At 35.8% G+C, this 19,999-nt stretch overlaps 1 protein-coding gene across 2 annotated transcripts in view; it reads left to right on the top strand.

Moving 5' to 3' along the window:
- LOC128997947 (histone-arginine methyltransferase CARMER) overlaps positions 1-3,963 on the top strand; it is a 40,378-nt gene extending 36,415 nt beyond the window's left edge. For both annotated transcript variants that reach the window (XM_054423796.1, XM_054423795.1), the window contains exon 12: positions 2,106-3,963. In XM_054423796.1, the coding sequence (XP_054279771.1) occupies positions 2,106-2,225 (120 nt within the window). In that variant the 3' untranslated portion in view covers positions 2,226-3,963. The remainder of the gene's footprint in view (positions 1-2,105) is intronic.
- The last annotated feature ends 16,036 nt before the right edge of the window (positions 3,964-19,999 follow it).

Here is a 19,999-nt window from a genome sequence, read left to right as displayed (position 1 = left end):
CTATAAGAAAGTATTTACTCCTCAGAAAGAAATTTGTGTTGACGAAAGTCTAATAAAATTTTGAGGCAGACTGAGCTATATACAGTTTAACCCATCAAAACGAGCCAGGTTTGGTATAAAAATATACAAATTGAATGACTCTAAAACTGGCTACTGTTATAACTTCATAATTTATGTTGACAAAGAGACAGATACACAGACCCAAGAAGAAAATGAGGAGAATACAGATGATCCTGACAATGCAGAAAATCTTGAGGTTGGTGAAAATCAGACAGAAAATGCTGCAACCCCGGAGAATAGTTTTTTACTCAGTGAAAAAATAGTATTAGAAATTTGTGCAGATCTGTTGGATGAAGGCCGGGTTTTATATTTAGACAACTGGTATAGTTCACCTAAACTCTTTTTAGAGCTATTAAACAGACATACGTACGCTGTAGGAGTTGTGAGGTCTGACAGAACCGATTTCCCAAAAGAAATAAAAAAGAGACAGCTTGAATTAGGTGAACTTACCTTTTTGCACACTAAGAAAATCTTAGCCCTGAAGTGGAAGGACAGAAAGGATGTAGCCATGCTATCAACCATCCATACCAGACCTGAATATGAGGAAGTCATTCCACAACGAGAGAGAAGACGTCCTAATCCACCACCACAACTAAAACCAAATGTTGTAATAAACTACAACAACAACATGAACGGGGTGGACAAACAAGACCAACGACTCTCATGCTTCCCAGTGATGTGCAAGTGTATGAAAGGGTACAAGAAATTGTTTTATCTCTTTGATGTTACATTGAACAATGCCAGGATAATTCATGAGATTGTGACAAAGAAAAAGTCAACAATGTCAAAATTTAGGATAAATTTGGCTGAACAGATTTTGGAAAGTGTCAATCTAACTAACAGACCAGTAGGGGAAGGCCATGGGTTGCAGCTGAATCACCACTGCGGTTACAGGCCAGGCATTGGGGTCATTTAATAAGGAAGATTTTGCCCACTTCTAAGCAAAGGCCTTCAAGGAAGTGTAGAGTGTGTAGTGCTCAAGGCAGGAGAAGTGAAACCGTGTACGAGTGCAGGAAGTGCCTTGTGCCTTTGCACTTAGAAACATGTTTCGAGGTGTTTCACACCCAAACATACTTTTGAAACCGAGGAAAAGGATGTAAATAGAGTGTAAATAGTGTAAAACTGTATATAATATTGTGGCAGAAAGGTCTGGAGCTCACAAAAAAAGTAAGTTACCAATCTTATATTTATTATATTAGGCTATAAGGTTTTCTTTAGTATTCGAGTATGAAATAAGACGAATCACGTTTTTGGTTATAACATGCTTGGTAATTGTCCGGTGGTAAGAATAATTATAATATAATCATATTGAGAATGAAAACCACAACATTTTGAGTACCCACAATGATATACTGTATTTGGAATGAAACTTGTTTTCCCTGAAATGCTGTGAAATTTCCCTGAAATTTCCCTGACGACTACTTTGATCCATTTTATAGTTAAAAATTAATATAATCATGCTAAGAATATAATTTACCATTTATTTCAATACTCACAACACCATAACTTAGTACACATGCAATTTTTGTGGAAAGTTTCTATTAGGCCTATTCAGGCCTATTTTGTTGTTTTGCAGAGCTTTACAAAAACAGCTATAAAATGAAGGATTTTATATACAAACAAACCAAATAATTTTTTTTATCTAAGGAATTGAATACTATTTATGAATTTTATCAAGAAATTGATTGAAAAAATTTTTGTAGGTATGCTTTCATAAAATATTTTTTTTATACTGTATAAATATATATAAAATCCATATATGTATTTAAAATTGTGATGAAATATTTTTGATTGAAAATTAGTGTCACATAAAAGGAAATTTGTAGGCGTTTATTTCATAAATTACATTTTTTATGAGTTTTTTACTAAAACACTGCACATTGGCCCATTTTAACTCAGTTCTAACTGCATGATACAAATAACTCAGTCAGGAATGGGTTAAATGTAATTCCTAAACAAAACTGTGGTTATTTTCCCAACTGATTGTGTGATATAACATCATGTGGAACAGTTTGTCTGATGTACGTTTTGTTTTTTGTTTGCAGCAGACACATCAGCTGGTGCTTGGCAACACTGCTCACTTCCCTGTCAACAACAGTCTCATGATCGGAGACTACGTCACACCCACTAGTGGAATGTTGAGTGTGCAGGGCTACAGACAATAATCTTTCTTCTCCACATCTCCTTCTCAAATTAGAATAGTTGTTGGTCAATTTTTTACCCTCTAGTCTGGCTGAGTTAGTGCTCCTCAATTGTTTTTAACGGAATCATTGTTTTTGCTGGTACCGTATCAAAAGAAATCATAAACTCTAGGTAAATTAAAAATTTAATTGTTTGGATGGATTTTAGTTTTAAGGAAATTTGTTGGAAACTGCTTAAAAACTGTCATTGATGGCATCACATTATGATCATCCTCGAAGGATAAAATCATTAAAATGATGTTTGTATTGTAGACAATTAGAAGCAAAGCCTCTTAAAGATGACTAGCAAAGTTGAATGATTTTGTCTTGTATGATTTGACTTGATTTTAATTGTAAATTATTGTTTGATCATATATTGTGTAGTTTTTAGATTTTAACTTGCTATCACTGTTTAAAATCTGATCAGTTTCTATTTCTTTTTAGTTTTTTTTATTTGTATATATTTATAAAGTGATTATTAATCGTAAGTGTACTATTTATTTTGTTGTCTTCAATATACAAATCAGAAATCAATTGCAAAAGCATACATAATAGCATGAATTAATCTGTGATTATTTGTTTCAGTTATCAATTGTTTATTTAAATATTTTATTTTGATACATATTGGTGGATTATGCCCAATATTATTTATTGCACGAATTTTAAAATAAAGATACTTGACTGTGTGAATGTGTACAACTATTTATTTTAATTCAGGTACAAAATATGGAAGTTTGATGCTCTAAATCATTCTAAGATAATACACAGTGATTGTCATGTTTTGAACGGTAGCTCATTGGTTAGTTTGTACTCGCTAGACATAATATTTTAGACGATTGACATGTAAATTATTGTTATAATTAGAAATACAATCATACTTTTTTAACATATAGATATATTTTTTGTGGAATGCTGTTAGATTGTAAATTGTCTTTCTGTTTTATGTCATAATATTTGTTCCACCATCAGTTTTAGCTTAAATTTCTATTTTTCCAATTTTAACCCTCGTTCAATTTTTATTTTATTTTATTTATGATAATTGTATATTATAATCTGATCATAATTATATTTTAATTTGCCTGCATGAATTTTAACTGTTGTATTTTCATCTGGATGAAAAATAGGCTTTAATTATTTCAAATAATTGTTATTTTAATCCCACTGAATAATTATGGACTTTGTTCACTAAGTGAAATGTTTAATTTTAATCTCTATTTTATTATTTTAAATGTATATTAAGTTAGTCTGCAATTATTTTAATTGGAAACATAATGTTATATTTTTAACACATAATGATACATTATCGTATAAAACAAGGATTGTGATTTTTGTGATTAAGATTAGGCCTACTTCTACTTTTAGTAAGTGTAAGTTTCTAAATTATATTGTAGAAAAAACAAATGTGCATGATTTTTAGGGCATGAAACACTAAATAAAACTGTAAGGCTGAGTAGCTGAATGGTTATAGTATTTTCCAGGTAATCGGAGAAAAGTCAATAGCTTCTTGATGATTTGAAATTGGACTCAGCTGTTCCTCATCATTGGACTATAAAATGATTTTGACTTAAGAAGCAGCTGGTCTTAGCCAGTAACAAAGCATCTCACTCTATTCTATTCTCATCCTTCACTCGTATTTTGGTTTAAATATGCCTGGTTGCGTCCACATCGTAATTGGTTATATGGTAATAAAAATATGTTAATAAATGGATTTTGTGAAATTTGATCAAGTCTTATTGTGTCCAAAACATATTAAAATACTTAAGGGTGTAGCATAGAGCACAAGGGCCTAGATTTTTTAGGATTTTTTGAGAGTTTAGCAGGCTTACCTGAATGGGAAAGAGTCCAAACTGGCACAGGAAACACAAAACAAAACTTTACACTATATACACAAAACATTAGAATATTTCACTGTCACTGATAGTATTTTCAACTAAGGAAGAGAGATTTTTGTGTACAAACAACAAGTAGTTTGTACATAAAGTACAAACTCTCTCTTCCTTAGTTGAAAATGCTGTCAGTGACAGTGAAATATTCTAATGTTTTGTGTATATAGTGTAAAGTTTTGTTTTGTGTTTCCTGTGCCAGTTTGGACTCTTTCCCATTCAGGTAAGCCTGCTATCCTCTCAAAAAATCCTAAAAAATATTAAAATACTTAGTATTTAGTATTGATGCTCGAATTTAGGATTTCAAATCCTGGGTTTTGTTCCAAATTGCAAAATTCCAAAAATCGATTCTCTAATCAATCTCAAATTTAAGTACAATATTTATACAGTAAAACCTCACTAACTCCACGCCCGGAAAATGCAATTTGAAAGTGTGTGTAATTTGACAGTCAACAGAAAACAGGGCAAAAAAAATTTCAGAACATTTATTATTAATTGCTTAATATTTCAAATTTGTTTGAAGATTCTTTACTCAATATGCAAAAATATTCATTAAATGTGCTTTGTGTCGAAAATGTGTGAACTTTATGTGTCGACATGTGTTTGTACCTCATAACGAAGACTTCTGTCGGATTTTGGACCAATCAATTTGATGAAAATGGGTTTGAAAATGGGTCATTTCTGACCCGAAACTAGTCACCCTTTAGGATATTAGGACTGGAGACGGAATAAAAAAGGTACGTAACCTATCATATCAAAAATATTCATGTAAGTAATAAATTTATGTGTAAAAATAAGTCTGTTATGTATTAATTTATTAAAGCACATTAAAAAATATAAATATAAATGTTCTGGATAACTCAACGACCCAAAACTTGACAACCTCTGGGTCGACAAATTGTTGGTTAGTGAGGTTTTATTATACTACACAATACAGAGTATACTGTGAAAACAGGTTTTCCCTGCTATTAACTCTTTCTTCATGAATCCTAAAATTTATAATAGAGCTTTAAAAAATATTGATACCCTAATCATTATATCTTTAACTAGTGTATTAATGATTATTTTATAATTAATTACCTAATATCTGCATATTAGGCTGCCCTTAGACACAAGGCAATTAAAGTAAGGATATAAACAGAAATGTTACGAATCGGTTAAATTAAAGTTGTCCTTTAGGTAAACTGTTAAAAGAGTTCAGCTTCTCGTCTGCCCCTTATAGCCCAGGCAAATTAGACATATGCTCCCCAAAAAATCGTCTAAAGCTGGAAAGTGTTTTAATACCTTTTGGGGGTCCCAAATAAGACTCCTGTGAGTTTGCGACGGATTCTGACGTCTGCTTAAGTTTTGGGAGTCGAAAAACTATGAAAATTTTGCACTTTTTTCAGTTTTTCGCTTATAACTCCTAAATAACGAATCCTAAGGAAAATGTTGTTCAAAGGTGTCTTTTAGTGCATTAAATTACGCGTCGATTGATGTTAAATACGTCAAAATCGGCCGAGCCATTTAGCCGCTGTAGCTTTTCAAAGTTCGGATATTTTCATCAACATGGCCAAAAGGTTGATTATTTGACCAGTTTTCGACTTACAACTCCTAAACGACGCATGCTATACAAAAATGCGCCTGTAGTTAGTTTGGAAAACACAAAATTCGGCGTAGAATTATGATTATGAATGACTAGATAGTGGTTTATTTCATGGTTATCATCCAGAGGTTTATCCAAGAATGTGTGAAGGGAAGGGGACCCTATGCAATTTTAAATCTAATATTGTTGAGGGGGTTACAAAAATTCTACGATTCGTTCTAAGCTCCCATTTATACGATTCCATCACTGGACACTCCCGAATGATGTTAAGCGATTCTAATATATAATAAGATATTACAACGAGAAAGATTTTATTAAATATAGCAAAAATGCTATTTTTTAGCTTAATAAACGAAAGATGATAATGGGACGGATGTACATAGTTTTACTATGTATTTAGCCTATTAAAAAAAATTGGGATTTTTCGTAGATTTTACCATATAACTTTTCTACTTCTCATCATTGGAATCTTAAGAATAAGGATTCATTCTTTGCTCTTATTGGTCTTGCCACAAATGGTGACATTCGGTAACATCTTTTTCGTCAGATATCGAATTGAGATAATCGTGCCCCTTGCAAGTCTTTCAGACAGTAGTTCATTATATCCCTGCATTTCATATGGAGCGAGAAAATGTAAACCTTTTTAACATGTACACGATGGTCGAGATAGGTAGACGGAGTTGAGAAGTTCTTGTCGAACCGGTGGATTAGCCGTAGTGATGGGAGTTAACCCATTGACGTTAATTTTCCATACCTATCTCTCTGAATTAAGTACAATTTTAAATGAGCTCTAAAGGATTGGTGGATGAGCAGCCCCTTTTGTAAGAATCAAAGTCAAAATTAGTTGAAAGTGTCCTCTAGAAGAGACCAACCCTCACTTGATTTGGATATTTTCTGCTCCCAACCATGTATAGAGCCAACCTGCTTCTGCAACTTCGCCAAGCGTTGTAACCCGTCAGAACACAGTGAGATCCACATTGATTGGAGTAAACAGCATGAGTAGTTAGGCTACATGAATAGTTAGATTTTCGACTCTTCTACATCACGCTTTCTTCATCAAACTGCGCTAGTGGGTACGGACCTATTTTCAATCCAAAGTATGATTCAAATTGAGGCTTGGATTTAATGAGGAATATCACGTGTTGACTGAGGGGGCAGATTCTTCTTTAACCTTTGCTGTTGCCATCACAGCTCGCGATTAATGTCACCACTTCCTTTTATTCTGCACAGTTTATGGCCATTATAGGCTTGCCTATTTACGATTTTCTTGCAAGCTGTGCCTTTCCATTATGATTTATACATATCTCGCGTTGATGCTATCATATGGGATAACTGCTGAGCTGATTGACATTAGCGAACAATTTTCAGTAAATGGGTCGTGACACTGGAACCATTTGATGAATTTCTTTTTGATCCCACCGTATCCGTGGAGTTTATATTGTCAACTTGCTGATTATATGTTGAAGAGGTGATCCCACAATATACCTTAACTTGATGGGTAGCATTCACTGCGATGGGCCTGCCAGCGAACCATCGGGCTAGATCCACATCATTGATTCCCTTATCTCGGAAAAAGCTCTCCACAGTAAGATATTGCTCTCATGAGCACTTACTTGTTCATAGGCCATGCTGCACGATCCATGACGTCACACTAGTGGATAGATTCACTGCCATATCCCCTATGTTTTTTGTAATTAGGCTGGTTGTTTGCCAGATTTCAATGGTAAGATTTTAAACTTGACAAGCATCAGATCTAGTGTTAACAATCAATAGCGGTTAAATGGTAAAGCCGATCTTAATGAATTGGAAAACATTCTACGCAGACGTTTATGCTCTTCAAACTAACAACAGGAACATTTTTTCTATAGCATGCGTTAGAAGATGTAATCCAAAAACTGAAAGATGAATACAGGGATAAATCGTATATAATGGGTGGTTGGGATGAATCCTAGGATTTTCGGACAACAATATTAGACTTAAAATTATATAGGGTGTCTTACTCTCATCACACCTTATTAGATAAACCTCTAGATGACCATCATGGAATAAACCACTATCTAATAATTCATAATCCATTTAAGGACAGGATCTATGTTGTTACCAATTTTATTAAAATTTCCCAACTTTAACTTTAATACTTTTTTTCAATGAAATGGCGTCCATACAAAGTAGGTAACAATCAATTGCCGTTATTGATTAATAAAAAAAAACATTATACGCAGAATTTTGTGTTTTCCAAACTAACTACAGGTGCATTTTTGTATAGCATGCGTCGTTTATGAGTTTTAAGCCGAAAACTGGTCAAATAATCAACCTTTTGGCCATGTTGATGAAAATATCCCAACTTTGAAAAGCTACAGCGACTAAACGGCTAAGCCGATTTTGACATATTTAACATCAATCGACGCGGAATTTAATGCACTAAAAGACACCTTTGAACAACATTTTCCTTAGGATTCGTTATTTAGGAGTTATAAGTGAAAAACTGAAAAAAGTGCAAAATTTTCATAGTTTTTCGACTCCCAAAACTTAAGCAGACGTCAGAATCCGTCGCAAACTCATAGGAGTCTTATTTGGGACCCCCAAAAGGTATTAAAACACTTTCCAGCTTTAGACGATTTTTTGGGGAGCACACCCTATATTTGATCTAATTTGCCTGGACTATTAATCTGGTTCAAAATTTTTTGTCAGTGAATACATGGGTTGTGGTGGACCAGATTAAGAACAAGTGTATGAGATTCAGTTCTCCAATTTTTGATGATTTGTTGGATTTGATATTCAGTTTTCACACATCACTAGAATTTAGCTTATTTTTAGCTAGTGGCTTGATTAGGTTGTAAGGTACCAAATTTTAAGGGGGGTAAAAACGTACTGCGAATAAATGAACACCAGAACTTACCCGATTTTTATCCACAATAGCCTACTCCTAGGCCTATGTGTTGGCCATAGCTTGGACTATGGGCCAAAGAACGTAGGCCTATTTTTATTCACAGGAAAGTACACAAACACATCCACAACTACATATTTATTCATAATAGCGCTTCGTTTCACATAATAAAGTTAAACCGGCCGATTTTACAGATATTTAACGCAGCCGACGACATAACCCCAAACTGGTGTTTATTTGTTGACAGACGACAGACGAAACTAGACCAGCTCAACAAGTGAATTTGCGATCAGCTGTTGTCTAGTAGTACTAAAGTTCGCCGCTTGAGCGCGTAAGCCTCGAGCGGGCAGGAACGAAGGATTTTACTCCAGGAGAGGATTATTCGTTCACACGCCGTCTACGAAGTAACATCATCGTTACAAGACTACTTACGCATTCCCGCCGATCGCCGATATTACGAAGGTTAGCTATTCTAATAGTTAGACCATTTCTACGTTTTACTTTATTTTCGTTTAACGCACGCATTCTCGTTTTACGACTATTTTCGTTTCAGAACTCAATTTTAAACCTCTAAATTTAATAACTTAAATTTCGCCGACTTGATTTTTAGACCCGCCAGTTCCTGCCTGCCAGTGACTAGCAGTGATTATCGTTTGGTTTGATTTAGATCAACTGGTTTCAAAATTACGATTTATACGAATGATTATTACGTCCGTTTATTCTAATTAATTCGCCGATTTAATACCCCGAGACTTGTCGTCTGAGTTCTAAACCCCGTCTTTGGCGGGCGAGAGAACCTAGTCTTGGGAGTAGGCTGATTTGAACAATCAGCCACGAATATTAGTATTAAATTTATTTTAAACGATACATTCTCCGTCCAATTATATTAATTAGGCCCCCGACGACTCCGTAGGAATTGCTCTTTTACATTATATTCGGTTTTATATTATTATCTACCACCGTCTTTAGCCAGATAGTTTACAGTTTATTACGAGTATTTAAATCACATTGGCTTAAGATTGGATACTCGTCGGCCCTACAGAGACAATCCAAAAGTTAGGCAAAATTTACCAAAACACTTTTACGAAGGCTGGGATGATATACAGTAGAACCTCTTTAATCCGAACTAATTGGGACCGGGGGTAGTTCGGACTATTGAATAGTTCGGATTACAGAAAATATTGTTGTTTTTACATCAATAGCTAGGGAAAAATGAAAAATGCTTTATAAAGTAAAATACAGTGTTTATTTAATACAGTAGTAAACATAGGGAATAAACAGTACTGTACATTACAATTAAAATAATTACAGTGTGTATATCAATAAATACAGTAAACAATAAAGAACTACTGTACTGTGTATAGAGTACAGCAATGAGGCGTTCAGATTAGTGGACGTTCGGATTACAGGGGTTCGGATTAAAGAGGTTCTACTGTAGCTCCAACTGAGCGTCTGCAGGATTTCCTGAGCGCTTCTAAGCTCTGAGCCTTCGATTAAATTTTAAATAAATTGATCAGTCAAAGCCGTGACAACTTCGTATCGACCCCTGAATTTTTCTCGGCTCCTTCTGAGCACTCCGGGGAAGAAATTTGAGTGTGGCTGGTTCTAGGGGTAGGCCTAGCCTGACTTGGTGAATACTAGTTTATTCCCCCCCTAGAATTTTGCGTCACAAGGTATATGGTAAAACAGCTCTTGAATTGTGAGAAAATTTCAAATTTTTATCTTCCAAACCAAGTATATGGTATCTTAGAGCACAAAAAAATAGGACTACGGGACAAAGATCCATATTTTCTTAAAGCATGACTAAATGGACCAACAAAATCCATATTATTAATTCTAAGTGAACTAGTATATTTTTGTTATTCAAAATATCTATCAGCCTCGGACTTTGGCTACTCCAAAACAAATCAGGGTACCAACAGTAGGGTTCTGGCCCCATAAGCTGTTCTTCTGCACCACTCCTGGCCAGTGCATCAGCTTTCTCATGCCCAAGTGTTCAAGGACTCCAGCGATTTTAACTGCTTCTATTTTGAGAGTGTTTTTACACGCCTTAACTGTTTGTGACACTGTCACACAAGACCCCAACGACTTTATTGCGACTTTGAGTGTTTCTTCCATACATGAGGTATGTTCCTTCGGAAATTGTTTATGTCAGACGTATGTGAAACAGCGTCTTTACTCCTGGACAATTTTTACGTGTCCCTTAGCTTTCACACATTCATCTGTTCGTTCAGATATTGAATTTTCAGATAACATTCTTCTATCATAAACATCTTTACTTACGTCGGTTACCTCTGAATTTTTCTTTTACCGACGTTTCTTTATTTCTGTCCCTTATCAGACTCTTGGACACTGAAGCAGATCCTCGAGACAAGGAACATTGCTGAGTTGGAGGTGAACGAGACTACATTGGGCCCTTTTCAAGGCCACGTTTCGAATGTGAACATAGCTCGAAAAAGCTACCTTCAGACAGATTATTACTACTGTGATTCTCAACAGAGTTTCCTTTACTATGAGAGCTAAGAACACAGTCATCTTTCCTGGTACAATGAATAGTGTGGCTTTTATCAAGGTGAAGATTTATCGGAGCCTGACATTTTTTACATTTAAGTATTTTAACGGATTTACCTCTAAATTACAAAATAGCTGAACTGTTCATACCAACAAAATAGAGCACTGTTATCTTCTCAAAGGTAACGACCGCAGGGGCGAGGGCATGGAAAACGTTTCTTCAAACGTAGAATCCAAATCATCTACCATTGACCCCATCATCAGCTGCCTCATAATCACTTGATCCAGAGGGTCATTGAAGGCATGCTTCTTCTTGAAGATTAGAGAATTATATTTTCAGATCTATCTAGTTCCTCATGTGCTTCCATGTTTTCATTGGTATTATGGTAAGCGCAACTATTTCCAAAACTGTAACGCCTTCGGTTATTATTTATGTCAGACGTATGTGAATCAGCGTCTTTACTCCTGGACTTGCTTCCAGTGCACCTGTCCAGCAGGATATCATGGTCCTAGTGTTTCCTGGAAAATGGGTGTTCAGGAGGACTTTGAGTGTTTCTTCCATACATGAGGTATGTTCCTTCGGAAATTGTTTATGTCAGACATATATGAACCAGCAACTTTACTCCTGGACAGTTTTTACGTGTCCCTTAGCTTTCACACATTCATCTGTTCGTTCAGATATTGCATTTTCAGATAACATTCTTCTATCATACACATCTTTACTTAGATCACCTCTGAGTTTTTCTTTTACCGACATTTCTTTATTTCCGTCCCTTATCAGACTCTTGGACACTGAAGCAGATCCTCGAGACGAGGAACATTGCTGAGTTGGAGGTGAACGAGACCGCATTGGGCTCTTTTTAAGGCCACGTTTCGAATGTGTACGTAGTTCAAAAAAGCTATCTTCAGACATATTATTAATACTGTGATCCTCAACAGAGTTCCTTTCCCGTGGGAGCTAAGAACATATCTTTCTTGGTACAATGAATAGTGTGGCTTTTTATAGTTGAGATCTATCGGAGCCTGACATTTTTTACATTCAAGTATTTTAACGGATTTACCACTTAGTTACAAAATAACTGAACTATTCATACCAACAAGATAGAGCACTGTTACTTCTCAAAGGTAACAACCGCAGGGGCGAGGGCATGGAAAGTGTTTCTTCAAACGTAGAATCCAAATCATCTACCCTTGACCCTTCATCGTCAGCTGCCTCGTAATCACTTGATCCAGAGGGTGATTGAAGGCATGCTTCTTCTTGAAGATTAGAGAATTTTGGTATTACATTTTCAGATCTATCTAGTTCCTCATGTGCTTTAAAGTTTTCATTGGTATTTTGGTGAGCGCAACTATTTCCAAATCTCTTATAACGCCTTCAGCTATTGTTTATGTCAGACATATGTGAACCAGCGTCTTTACTCCTGGACAGTTTTTACGTGTCCCTTAGCTTTCACACATTCATCTGTTCGTTCAGATATTGCATTTTCAGATAACAATCTTCTATCATACACATCTTTACTTAGATCACCTCTGAGTTTTCCTTATACCGACATTTCTTTATTTCCGTCCCTTATCAGATTCTTGGACACTGAAGCAGATCCTAAAGACAAGGAAAATTGCTGAGTTGGAGGTGAACGAGACCGCATTGGGCTCTTTTTAATGGATTTACCACTTAATTACAAAACAACTGAACTGTTCATACCAACAAAATAGAGCACTGTTACTTCTCAAAGGTAACGACCGCAGGGGCGAGGGCATGGAAAGTGTTTCTTCAAACGTAGAATCCAAATCATCTACCCTTGACCCTTCATCATCAGCTGCCTCGTAATCACTTGATCCAGAGGGTGATTGAAGGCATGCTTCTTCTTGAAGATTAGAGAATTTTAGTAATACATTTTCAGATCTATCTAGTTCCTCATGTGCTTCAAAGTTTTCATTGGTATTTTGGTGAGCGCAACTATTTCCAAATCTCTTGTAACGCCTTCGGCTATTGTTTATGTCAGACATATGTGAACCAGCGTCTTTACTCCTGGACAGTTTTTACGTGTTCTGAGCCGACCCCTCGCACCGTGTCCAGACGAACAACTATTGGAAACGACCGCCCCACTACTATTGGGGAACTATTGGGGAGACCGCCCCATAGTGACAGTGCGAGTGGCCGCCCCACATCCCTAACAAAAGTGAAAGGCCGTGGGTGAATATCAAAACAAAAACAAATAGTGAACAAAAGCCTATATTTTAATCAAAAATTCAACAACTAACAAACAACAAATTCCATCCGTCCAAAGAATCTCATTTAAATAATCTCTTTCTCAAAAATTTTAAAGCAAAAGAATTTATTTCTACCCTCCTGAACTTACAAACTGGTACCAGTAAATAAAAAATTGACCTAATAAAATTTAAATTGGACGGTAACTGTGACTGAAAAACTAGGCCTAACTATGAATAATTTAAAAAATGGTAACTGTAAATACTGTTTTAAACTTTAAATAAATCAACAATCTAATAAATTACTAGAAATAAATAACAGATAATAAATAATTTAGGGGCCCCCTTTTTAAATATAAATCTTTAAAAATCTTAATCAGTCCAAAACACTTGCGGTTCTTGGCGGCACAATACACAGTAGTCCTTGTTGGTGGCAGGCGGTGGTGGTATAGGGCGGATGGTGGCCTAATGTTCCCCGGAGGAGCTGGGCCATTGGCAACCCGAGGAGGAAGAGTGTAGTATGTTCCCCCGGGCGACTTTCTCCGAAGACAGCAGCTGAAACAAGCCTCCCATCCGGGACCCTTTGAACACATTCCAGGCCTAACTAATAAAAGTCCATATAAACTTGATAACATTAGGCCTACCAAGCTTTTCAAGAAATGATTCCAAAAAACAATTTCCGTACCACTCGTTCACTGACCAAAACTATTACAAATGAGATTTTTATTAAAAATATTTTTCTTTTAATAGGCTTTCCTTTATAAAACTGTCTTTAATAGTTACAATGAGAAAAATGACTAGACAAAATTAATTCAGATGAATAAAGCTTTAAAAACATAACAATAAATAGACCTTTAAATATTACTAACTTTAACAACACATTCTGACAGTAAAATTTTATAAAGATTGGAGTTAACAATAAAAAATATGAATTATCTGGTCCAGAAGGGTAAAACACATTAAACACATTTTAGCTTTCACACATTCATCTGTTCGTTCAGATATTGCATTTTCAGATAACATTCTTCTATCATCACATCTTTACTTAGATCACCTCTGAGTTTTTCTTTTACCGACATTTCTTTATTTCTGTCTCTTATCAGACTTTTGGACACTGAAGCAGATCTTTGAGACGAGGAATATTGCTGAGTTGGAGGGGAACGAGACCGCATTGGGCTCTTTTCAAGGCCACATTTCGAATGTGTACGTAGTTCAAAAAAGCTACCTTCAGACATATTATTACTACTGCGATTCTCAACAGAGTTTCCTTTACCGTGGGAGCTAAGAACATATCTTTCCCGGTACAATGAATAGTGTGGCTTTTTTATAGTTGAGATCTATCGGAGCCTGACATTTTTTACATTCAAGTATTTTAACGGATTTACCACTTAGTTACAAAATAACTGAACTGTTCATACCAACAAAATAGAGCACTGTTATCTTCTCAAAGGTAACAACCGCAGGAGTGAGGGCATGGAAAGTGTTTCTTCAAACTTAGAATCCAAATCATCTACCCTTGACCCTTCATCATCAGCTGCCTCGTAATCACTTGATCCAGAGGGTGATTGAAGGCATGCTTCTTCTTAAAGATTAGAGAATTTTAGTATTACATTTACAGATCTATCTAGTTCCTCATGTTTTTCAAAGTTTTCATTGGTATTTTGGTGAGCGCAACTATTTCCAAATCTCTTGTAACGCCTTCGGCTATTGTTTATGTCAGACATATGTGAACCAGCGTCTTTACTCCTGGACAGTTTTTATGTGTCCCTTAGCTTTCACACATTCATCTGTTTGTTCCTAGATATTGCATTTTCAGATGACATTCTTCTATCATACACATCTTAACTTAGATCACCTCTGAGTTTTTCTTTTACCGACATTTCTTTATTTCCGTCCTTATCAGACTCTTGGACATTGAAGCAGATCCTCGAGACGAGGAACATTGCTGAGTTGGATGTGAACGAGACCGCATTGGGCTCTTTTCAAGGCTACGTTTCGAATGTGTACGTAGCTCAGAAAAGCTACCTTTAGACAAATTATTACTACTGCGATTCTCAACAGAGTTTCCTGTACCATGGGAGCTAAGAACATATCTTTCCTGGTACAATGAATAGTGTGGCTTTTATCTTGGTGGAGATCTATAGGAGCCTGACATTTTTTACATTCAAGTATTTTAACGGATTTACCACTTAATTACAAAATAACTGAACTGTTCATACTATTAAAATAGAGCACTGTTATCTTCTCAAAGGTAACGACCACAGGGGCGATGGCATGGAAAATGTTTCTTCAAACGTAGAATCCAAATCATCTACCCTTGACCCTTCATCATCAGCTGCCTCGTAATCACTTGATCCAGAGGGTGATTGAAGGCATGCTTCTTCTTGAAGATTAGAGAATATTGGTATTACATTTCAGATCTATCTAGTTCCTCATGTGCTTCCAAGTTTTCATTGGTATTTTGGTGAGCGCAATTATTTCCAAATCTCTTGTAACGCCTTCGGCTATTGTTTATGTCAGACATATGTGAACCAGCGTCTTTACTCCTGGACAGTTTTTACGTGTCCCTTAGCTTTCACACATTCATCTGTTCGTTCCTAGATATTGCATTTTCAGATGACATTCTTCTATCATACACATCTTTACTTAGGTCACCTCTGAGTTTTCCTTATACTGACATTTCTTTATTTCCGTCCCTTATCAGATTCTTGGACACTGAAGCAAATCCTAAAGACGAGAAACATTGCTGAGTTGGAGGTGAACGAGGCCGCAATGGGCTCTTTTAAGGCCACGTTTCGAATGTGTACGTTGTTCAAAAATGCTACCTTCAGACATAATATTATTACCACTGCGATTCTCAACAGAGTTTCCTTTACCGTGGGAGCTAAGAACATATCTTTCCTGGTACAATGAATAGTGTGGCTTTTATCTAGATGGAGATCTGTCGGAGCCTGACATTTTTTACATTTAAGTATTTTAACAGATTTACCACTCAATTACAAAATAACTAAACTGTTCCTACCAACAAAATAGAGCACTGTTATCTTCTCAAAGGTAATGTAGGAATGTAGTACATAATGATCATCTGAATCGATTCCCATTCTACAGAAGTAGAGTTAACAACCATAGGGGTGATTGCAAGGAAAGCGCTTCTTCAAACGTATTATCCAAATCATCTACCGTTGACCGTTCATCATCAGCTGCCTCGTAATCACTTGATCCAGAGGGTGATTGAATGAAAGCTTCTTCTTAAAGATTAGAGAATATTGGTATTACATTTTCAGATCTATCTAGTTCCTCATGTGCTTCCATGTTTTCATTGGTATTTTATCGAGCGCAACTATTTCCAAAACTCTTGTAACGCCTTCGGTTTTTGTTTATGTCAGACGTATGTGAACCAGCGTCTTTACTCCTGGTTTTTAGGTGTCCCTTAGCTTTCACACATTCATCTGTTCGTTCAGATATTGCATTTTCAGATAACATTCTTCTATCATACACATCTTTACTTAGATCGCCTCTGAGTTGATCTTTTACCGACATTCCTTTATTTCCGTCCCTTATCAGATTCTTGGACACTGAAGCAGATCCTCGAGACGAAGAACATTGCTGAGTTGGAGGTGAACGAGACCGCATTGGGCTCTTTTCAAGGCCACGTTTCGAATATGTAAGTAGTTCAAAAAAGCTGCCTTCAGACATATTATTACTATTTTTTTCTTTACCATGGGAGCTAAGAACATATCTTTCCCGGTACCATGAATAGTGTGTCTTTTTTATAGTTGAGATCTATCGGAGCCTGACATTTTTTACATTCAAGTATTTTAACGGATTTACCACTTAGTTACAAAATAACTGAACTGTTTATACCAACAAAATAGAGTGTTGTTATCTTCTCAAAGGTAACTAAGGAATGCCGTATGTCGTTATCATCTGCATCTATTCCCATTCTACAGAAGTAGATTTAACGACCGCAGGGGCGAGGGCATGGCAAGCGCTTCATCATCAGCTGCCTCGTAATCACTTGATCCAGAGGGTGATTGAAGGCATGCTTCTTCTTGAAGATTAGAGAATATTAGTGTTACATTTTCTAACCTATCTAGTTCCTCATGTTCTTCCAAGTTTTCATTGGTATTCATTGGCAAGCGCAGGCTACTTGAGCAGTGTACTCGGTGAAGGCGGAGCCTGGGGGGTACCCACCGGAGCCCCATCTTTACCTGAACCTCAACTTTACCTGAGCCTTTACCTGAACTTCTTTTAAAACCTCTGAAGAACGGTTGTCAACGGTTTAACGTTAGCTGTCCAATCAGTTGTAATTTAAATTAGTTCCAAATACAGACTTTGGGATATAAGCTGATCCTATTACATTTTTTGTTGTTGTAGATCTAGTTACTGTACACAAACTGCTGAAAGTGACAGTCACTACAGGAGCAAACTGCTTAATATAGCTTTGAACTAAGTAAACGATCCCCTCCATCAAGGTAACCAGATAGGCTTAATCATGAAAGGACAGATACAAACCTGTAAAGGATAGTTTAGTTACCCCAAGCACTAGACCATCCATGCCCCCTTAAAAAAATATTTTTACCTCTATTTTATCTTATTCTTATTAGCTTCAGTTCCAGCTATCTCCAGTTGTTAAACTCGCTATGTGATAATTTGAATATCTGTATATAATCAAGTCCTCTGTTATTTGTAAAGAATGATCGTTCTGTAAATGTAGTTTCTTTAGTTTTAAGGTAAGCTTATGTTCTTTTTACTTTATAAATTTGTGAATGAGAATCATAGCCGACATAACATTCAAGTAGACAAGGAATGCTGGATAAAAAAGTTGGGAAAGCTTGTTTCTTTTTTGTATTGGTGTATTTTTGTAATATTTAATTGATTTTTCGAGGCCCAAAAACTACATGTTAATACTTCGTAAAGAATGTTTTGTAGTTATTCTGCAAAATGTTTTAATTTTAAAACAACTTGTATTATACACTTTGTGATTAAATTTTTACTAAAAGGGGCAACATTTTTCTATAATTGTTCTTTTGGTACTTTAGTTTCAGTCAAATCAAAAATATTCTGTACACTTAATTACTTCGAGTTCTGAAGTTTTGTCTACATCTAAAACTATATTTGGGATTGTTTACTTTAGTATTCAAATAAAACATCAATGAAATATCAATGTTGATTCTTTTGTCCCCTCGTATGTGTAATACTGGAGCTAGCTGTTTTGTGTTCAATGCGCGATAAATGCTTGTGCAGGTCGCTATCTGTCTGGCCGACCTATATCATTAAGTTTTAAATGCAACAACGACTTGCTCTCAATCCTGCTAGGCTATCTATGTCCTAGTAATCAGCAAACTGAGCAGCAAAAGTGATCCCCCAATCCCTTATCTCGTTTCTTCCCCAGTTACTATTGGATATTCTTAAGTCGAAGACTCTCTTTCTCTGGCTTATTGCCAAATCCATATATCTTTATTTTCTCTCTACGGCGTTGCCAATTTCAAATATTATTAGTGAAAAAGTATTTTCATTATACACATTGTCTAGATTAGTTGTTTTAGTTTTCTAAAGAGAGCAACATAGTTCCCTACGCCCTAAAAACGTGTGTGTGATTATGTCGTGAAAGACTGAACCTGGTTAACTTATCTGGTGTGAGCAGGAGTATCCAATTCTACTGAGGGCTAGGAACCTGGGTACCCAGGTAATCGCATAACACAGCAGCAAATTGTGAGTGACTTATTTTATTTCTACTGGTAGAATATCTGGTGTAATGTTATCCTCCGCTCCCTCACATGTCGCTGGTTAGAAGATAGGAATAGGACCGCTATTTAAAATAAAATTTTAATATTACTGTAGACCTAATAACATTACAGTACCTTGTCCATAAGCCACAACGGCCTATTATTATCTCTTATTTTCTGCCTAGAATAACTTTCACATTTCATTTCCTCAATTGGCAAAACAGTCAACTTTGATATCAAAGGATTGTCAGCGGGGATTTACACCCTCACACTTTCTAAAACAAATAGAAGAAATATTTTCCCCCTCACTAAACATACAAATATATACATCATGAACCCAAAATTAATGACCTGAAGATTGCATAAATATATATCCTAAAATATTTTATTTTCTCATTATTATGTTGTTCAATCTTTTGACAAGTTTATACATTTGGAAAAACGATCGCTTTTCTGCTGGCAAATAGATTTTAAATAAAATTAGATGTTTGGCAAATTTTAATTTCTTAAATGCATTGTATATGGAGTTAAAATAAGTGTATATGTGAATAAAGAAAGGTTTTAAGTTCCAACAATGAATCAAAATCATGGTGTATTGCTAGTGTAATGGTTGGTATTTCCGACTTCTTTGTAAGAGGGATCGATCCTCACAAAAAATTTATTGGCTCGGACTGCTTTCCCTTAAAAAAGTTTGTGATTCCTCAATTGATTCCCGTGATTGATGCCTCTGGCACACATAGTAACAGAGGAGGAAATGAGTACAAAAGTATGTCTAGAGCTGAGAGGTTTAGCTACCACTAACCAGCCAAATTCTAGTTCAAGATTGTGTTTGATTAGCAGCAACTATCCTAAAAAATCATTACTCTTCTTTCACACCTATAAATATATTTGAAACGGTTACCTCTGCCATAGGTAAAAGTGTCAATGGTCAGCTTAACAACTGATGTTGATCGTGA

This window comes from Macrosteles quadrilineatus, unplaced genomic scaffold (assembly GCF_028750875.1).
Source record: "Macrosteles quadrilineatus isolate MER2022 unplaced genomic scaffold, UCM_ALF_1.0 Scaffold_7__1_contigs__length_78375512, whole genome shotgun sequence".
Classification (NCBI taxonomy): Eukaryota; Metazoa; Arthropoda; class Insecta; order Hemiptera; family Cicadellidae; genus Macrosteles; species Macrosteles quadrilineatus.
The sequence above is the reverse complement of the archived record's forward strand: the minus strand, read 5'-3'. Positions and strand labels throughout refer to the sequence as shown.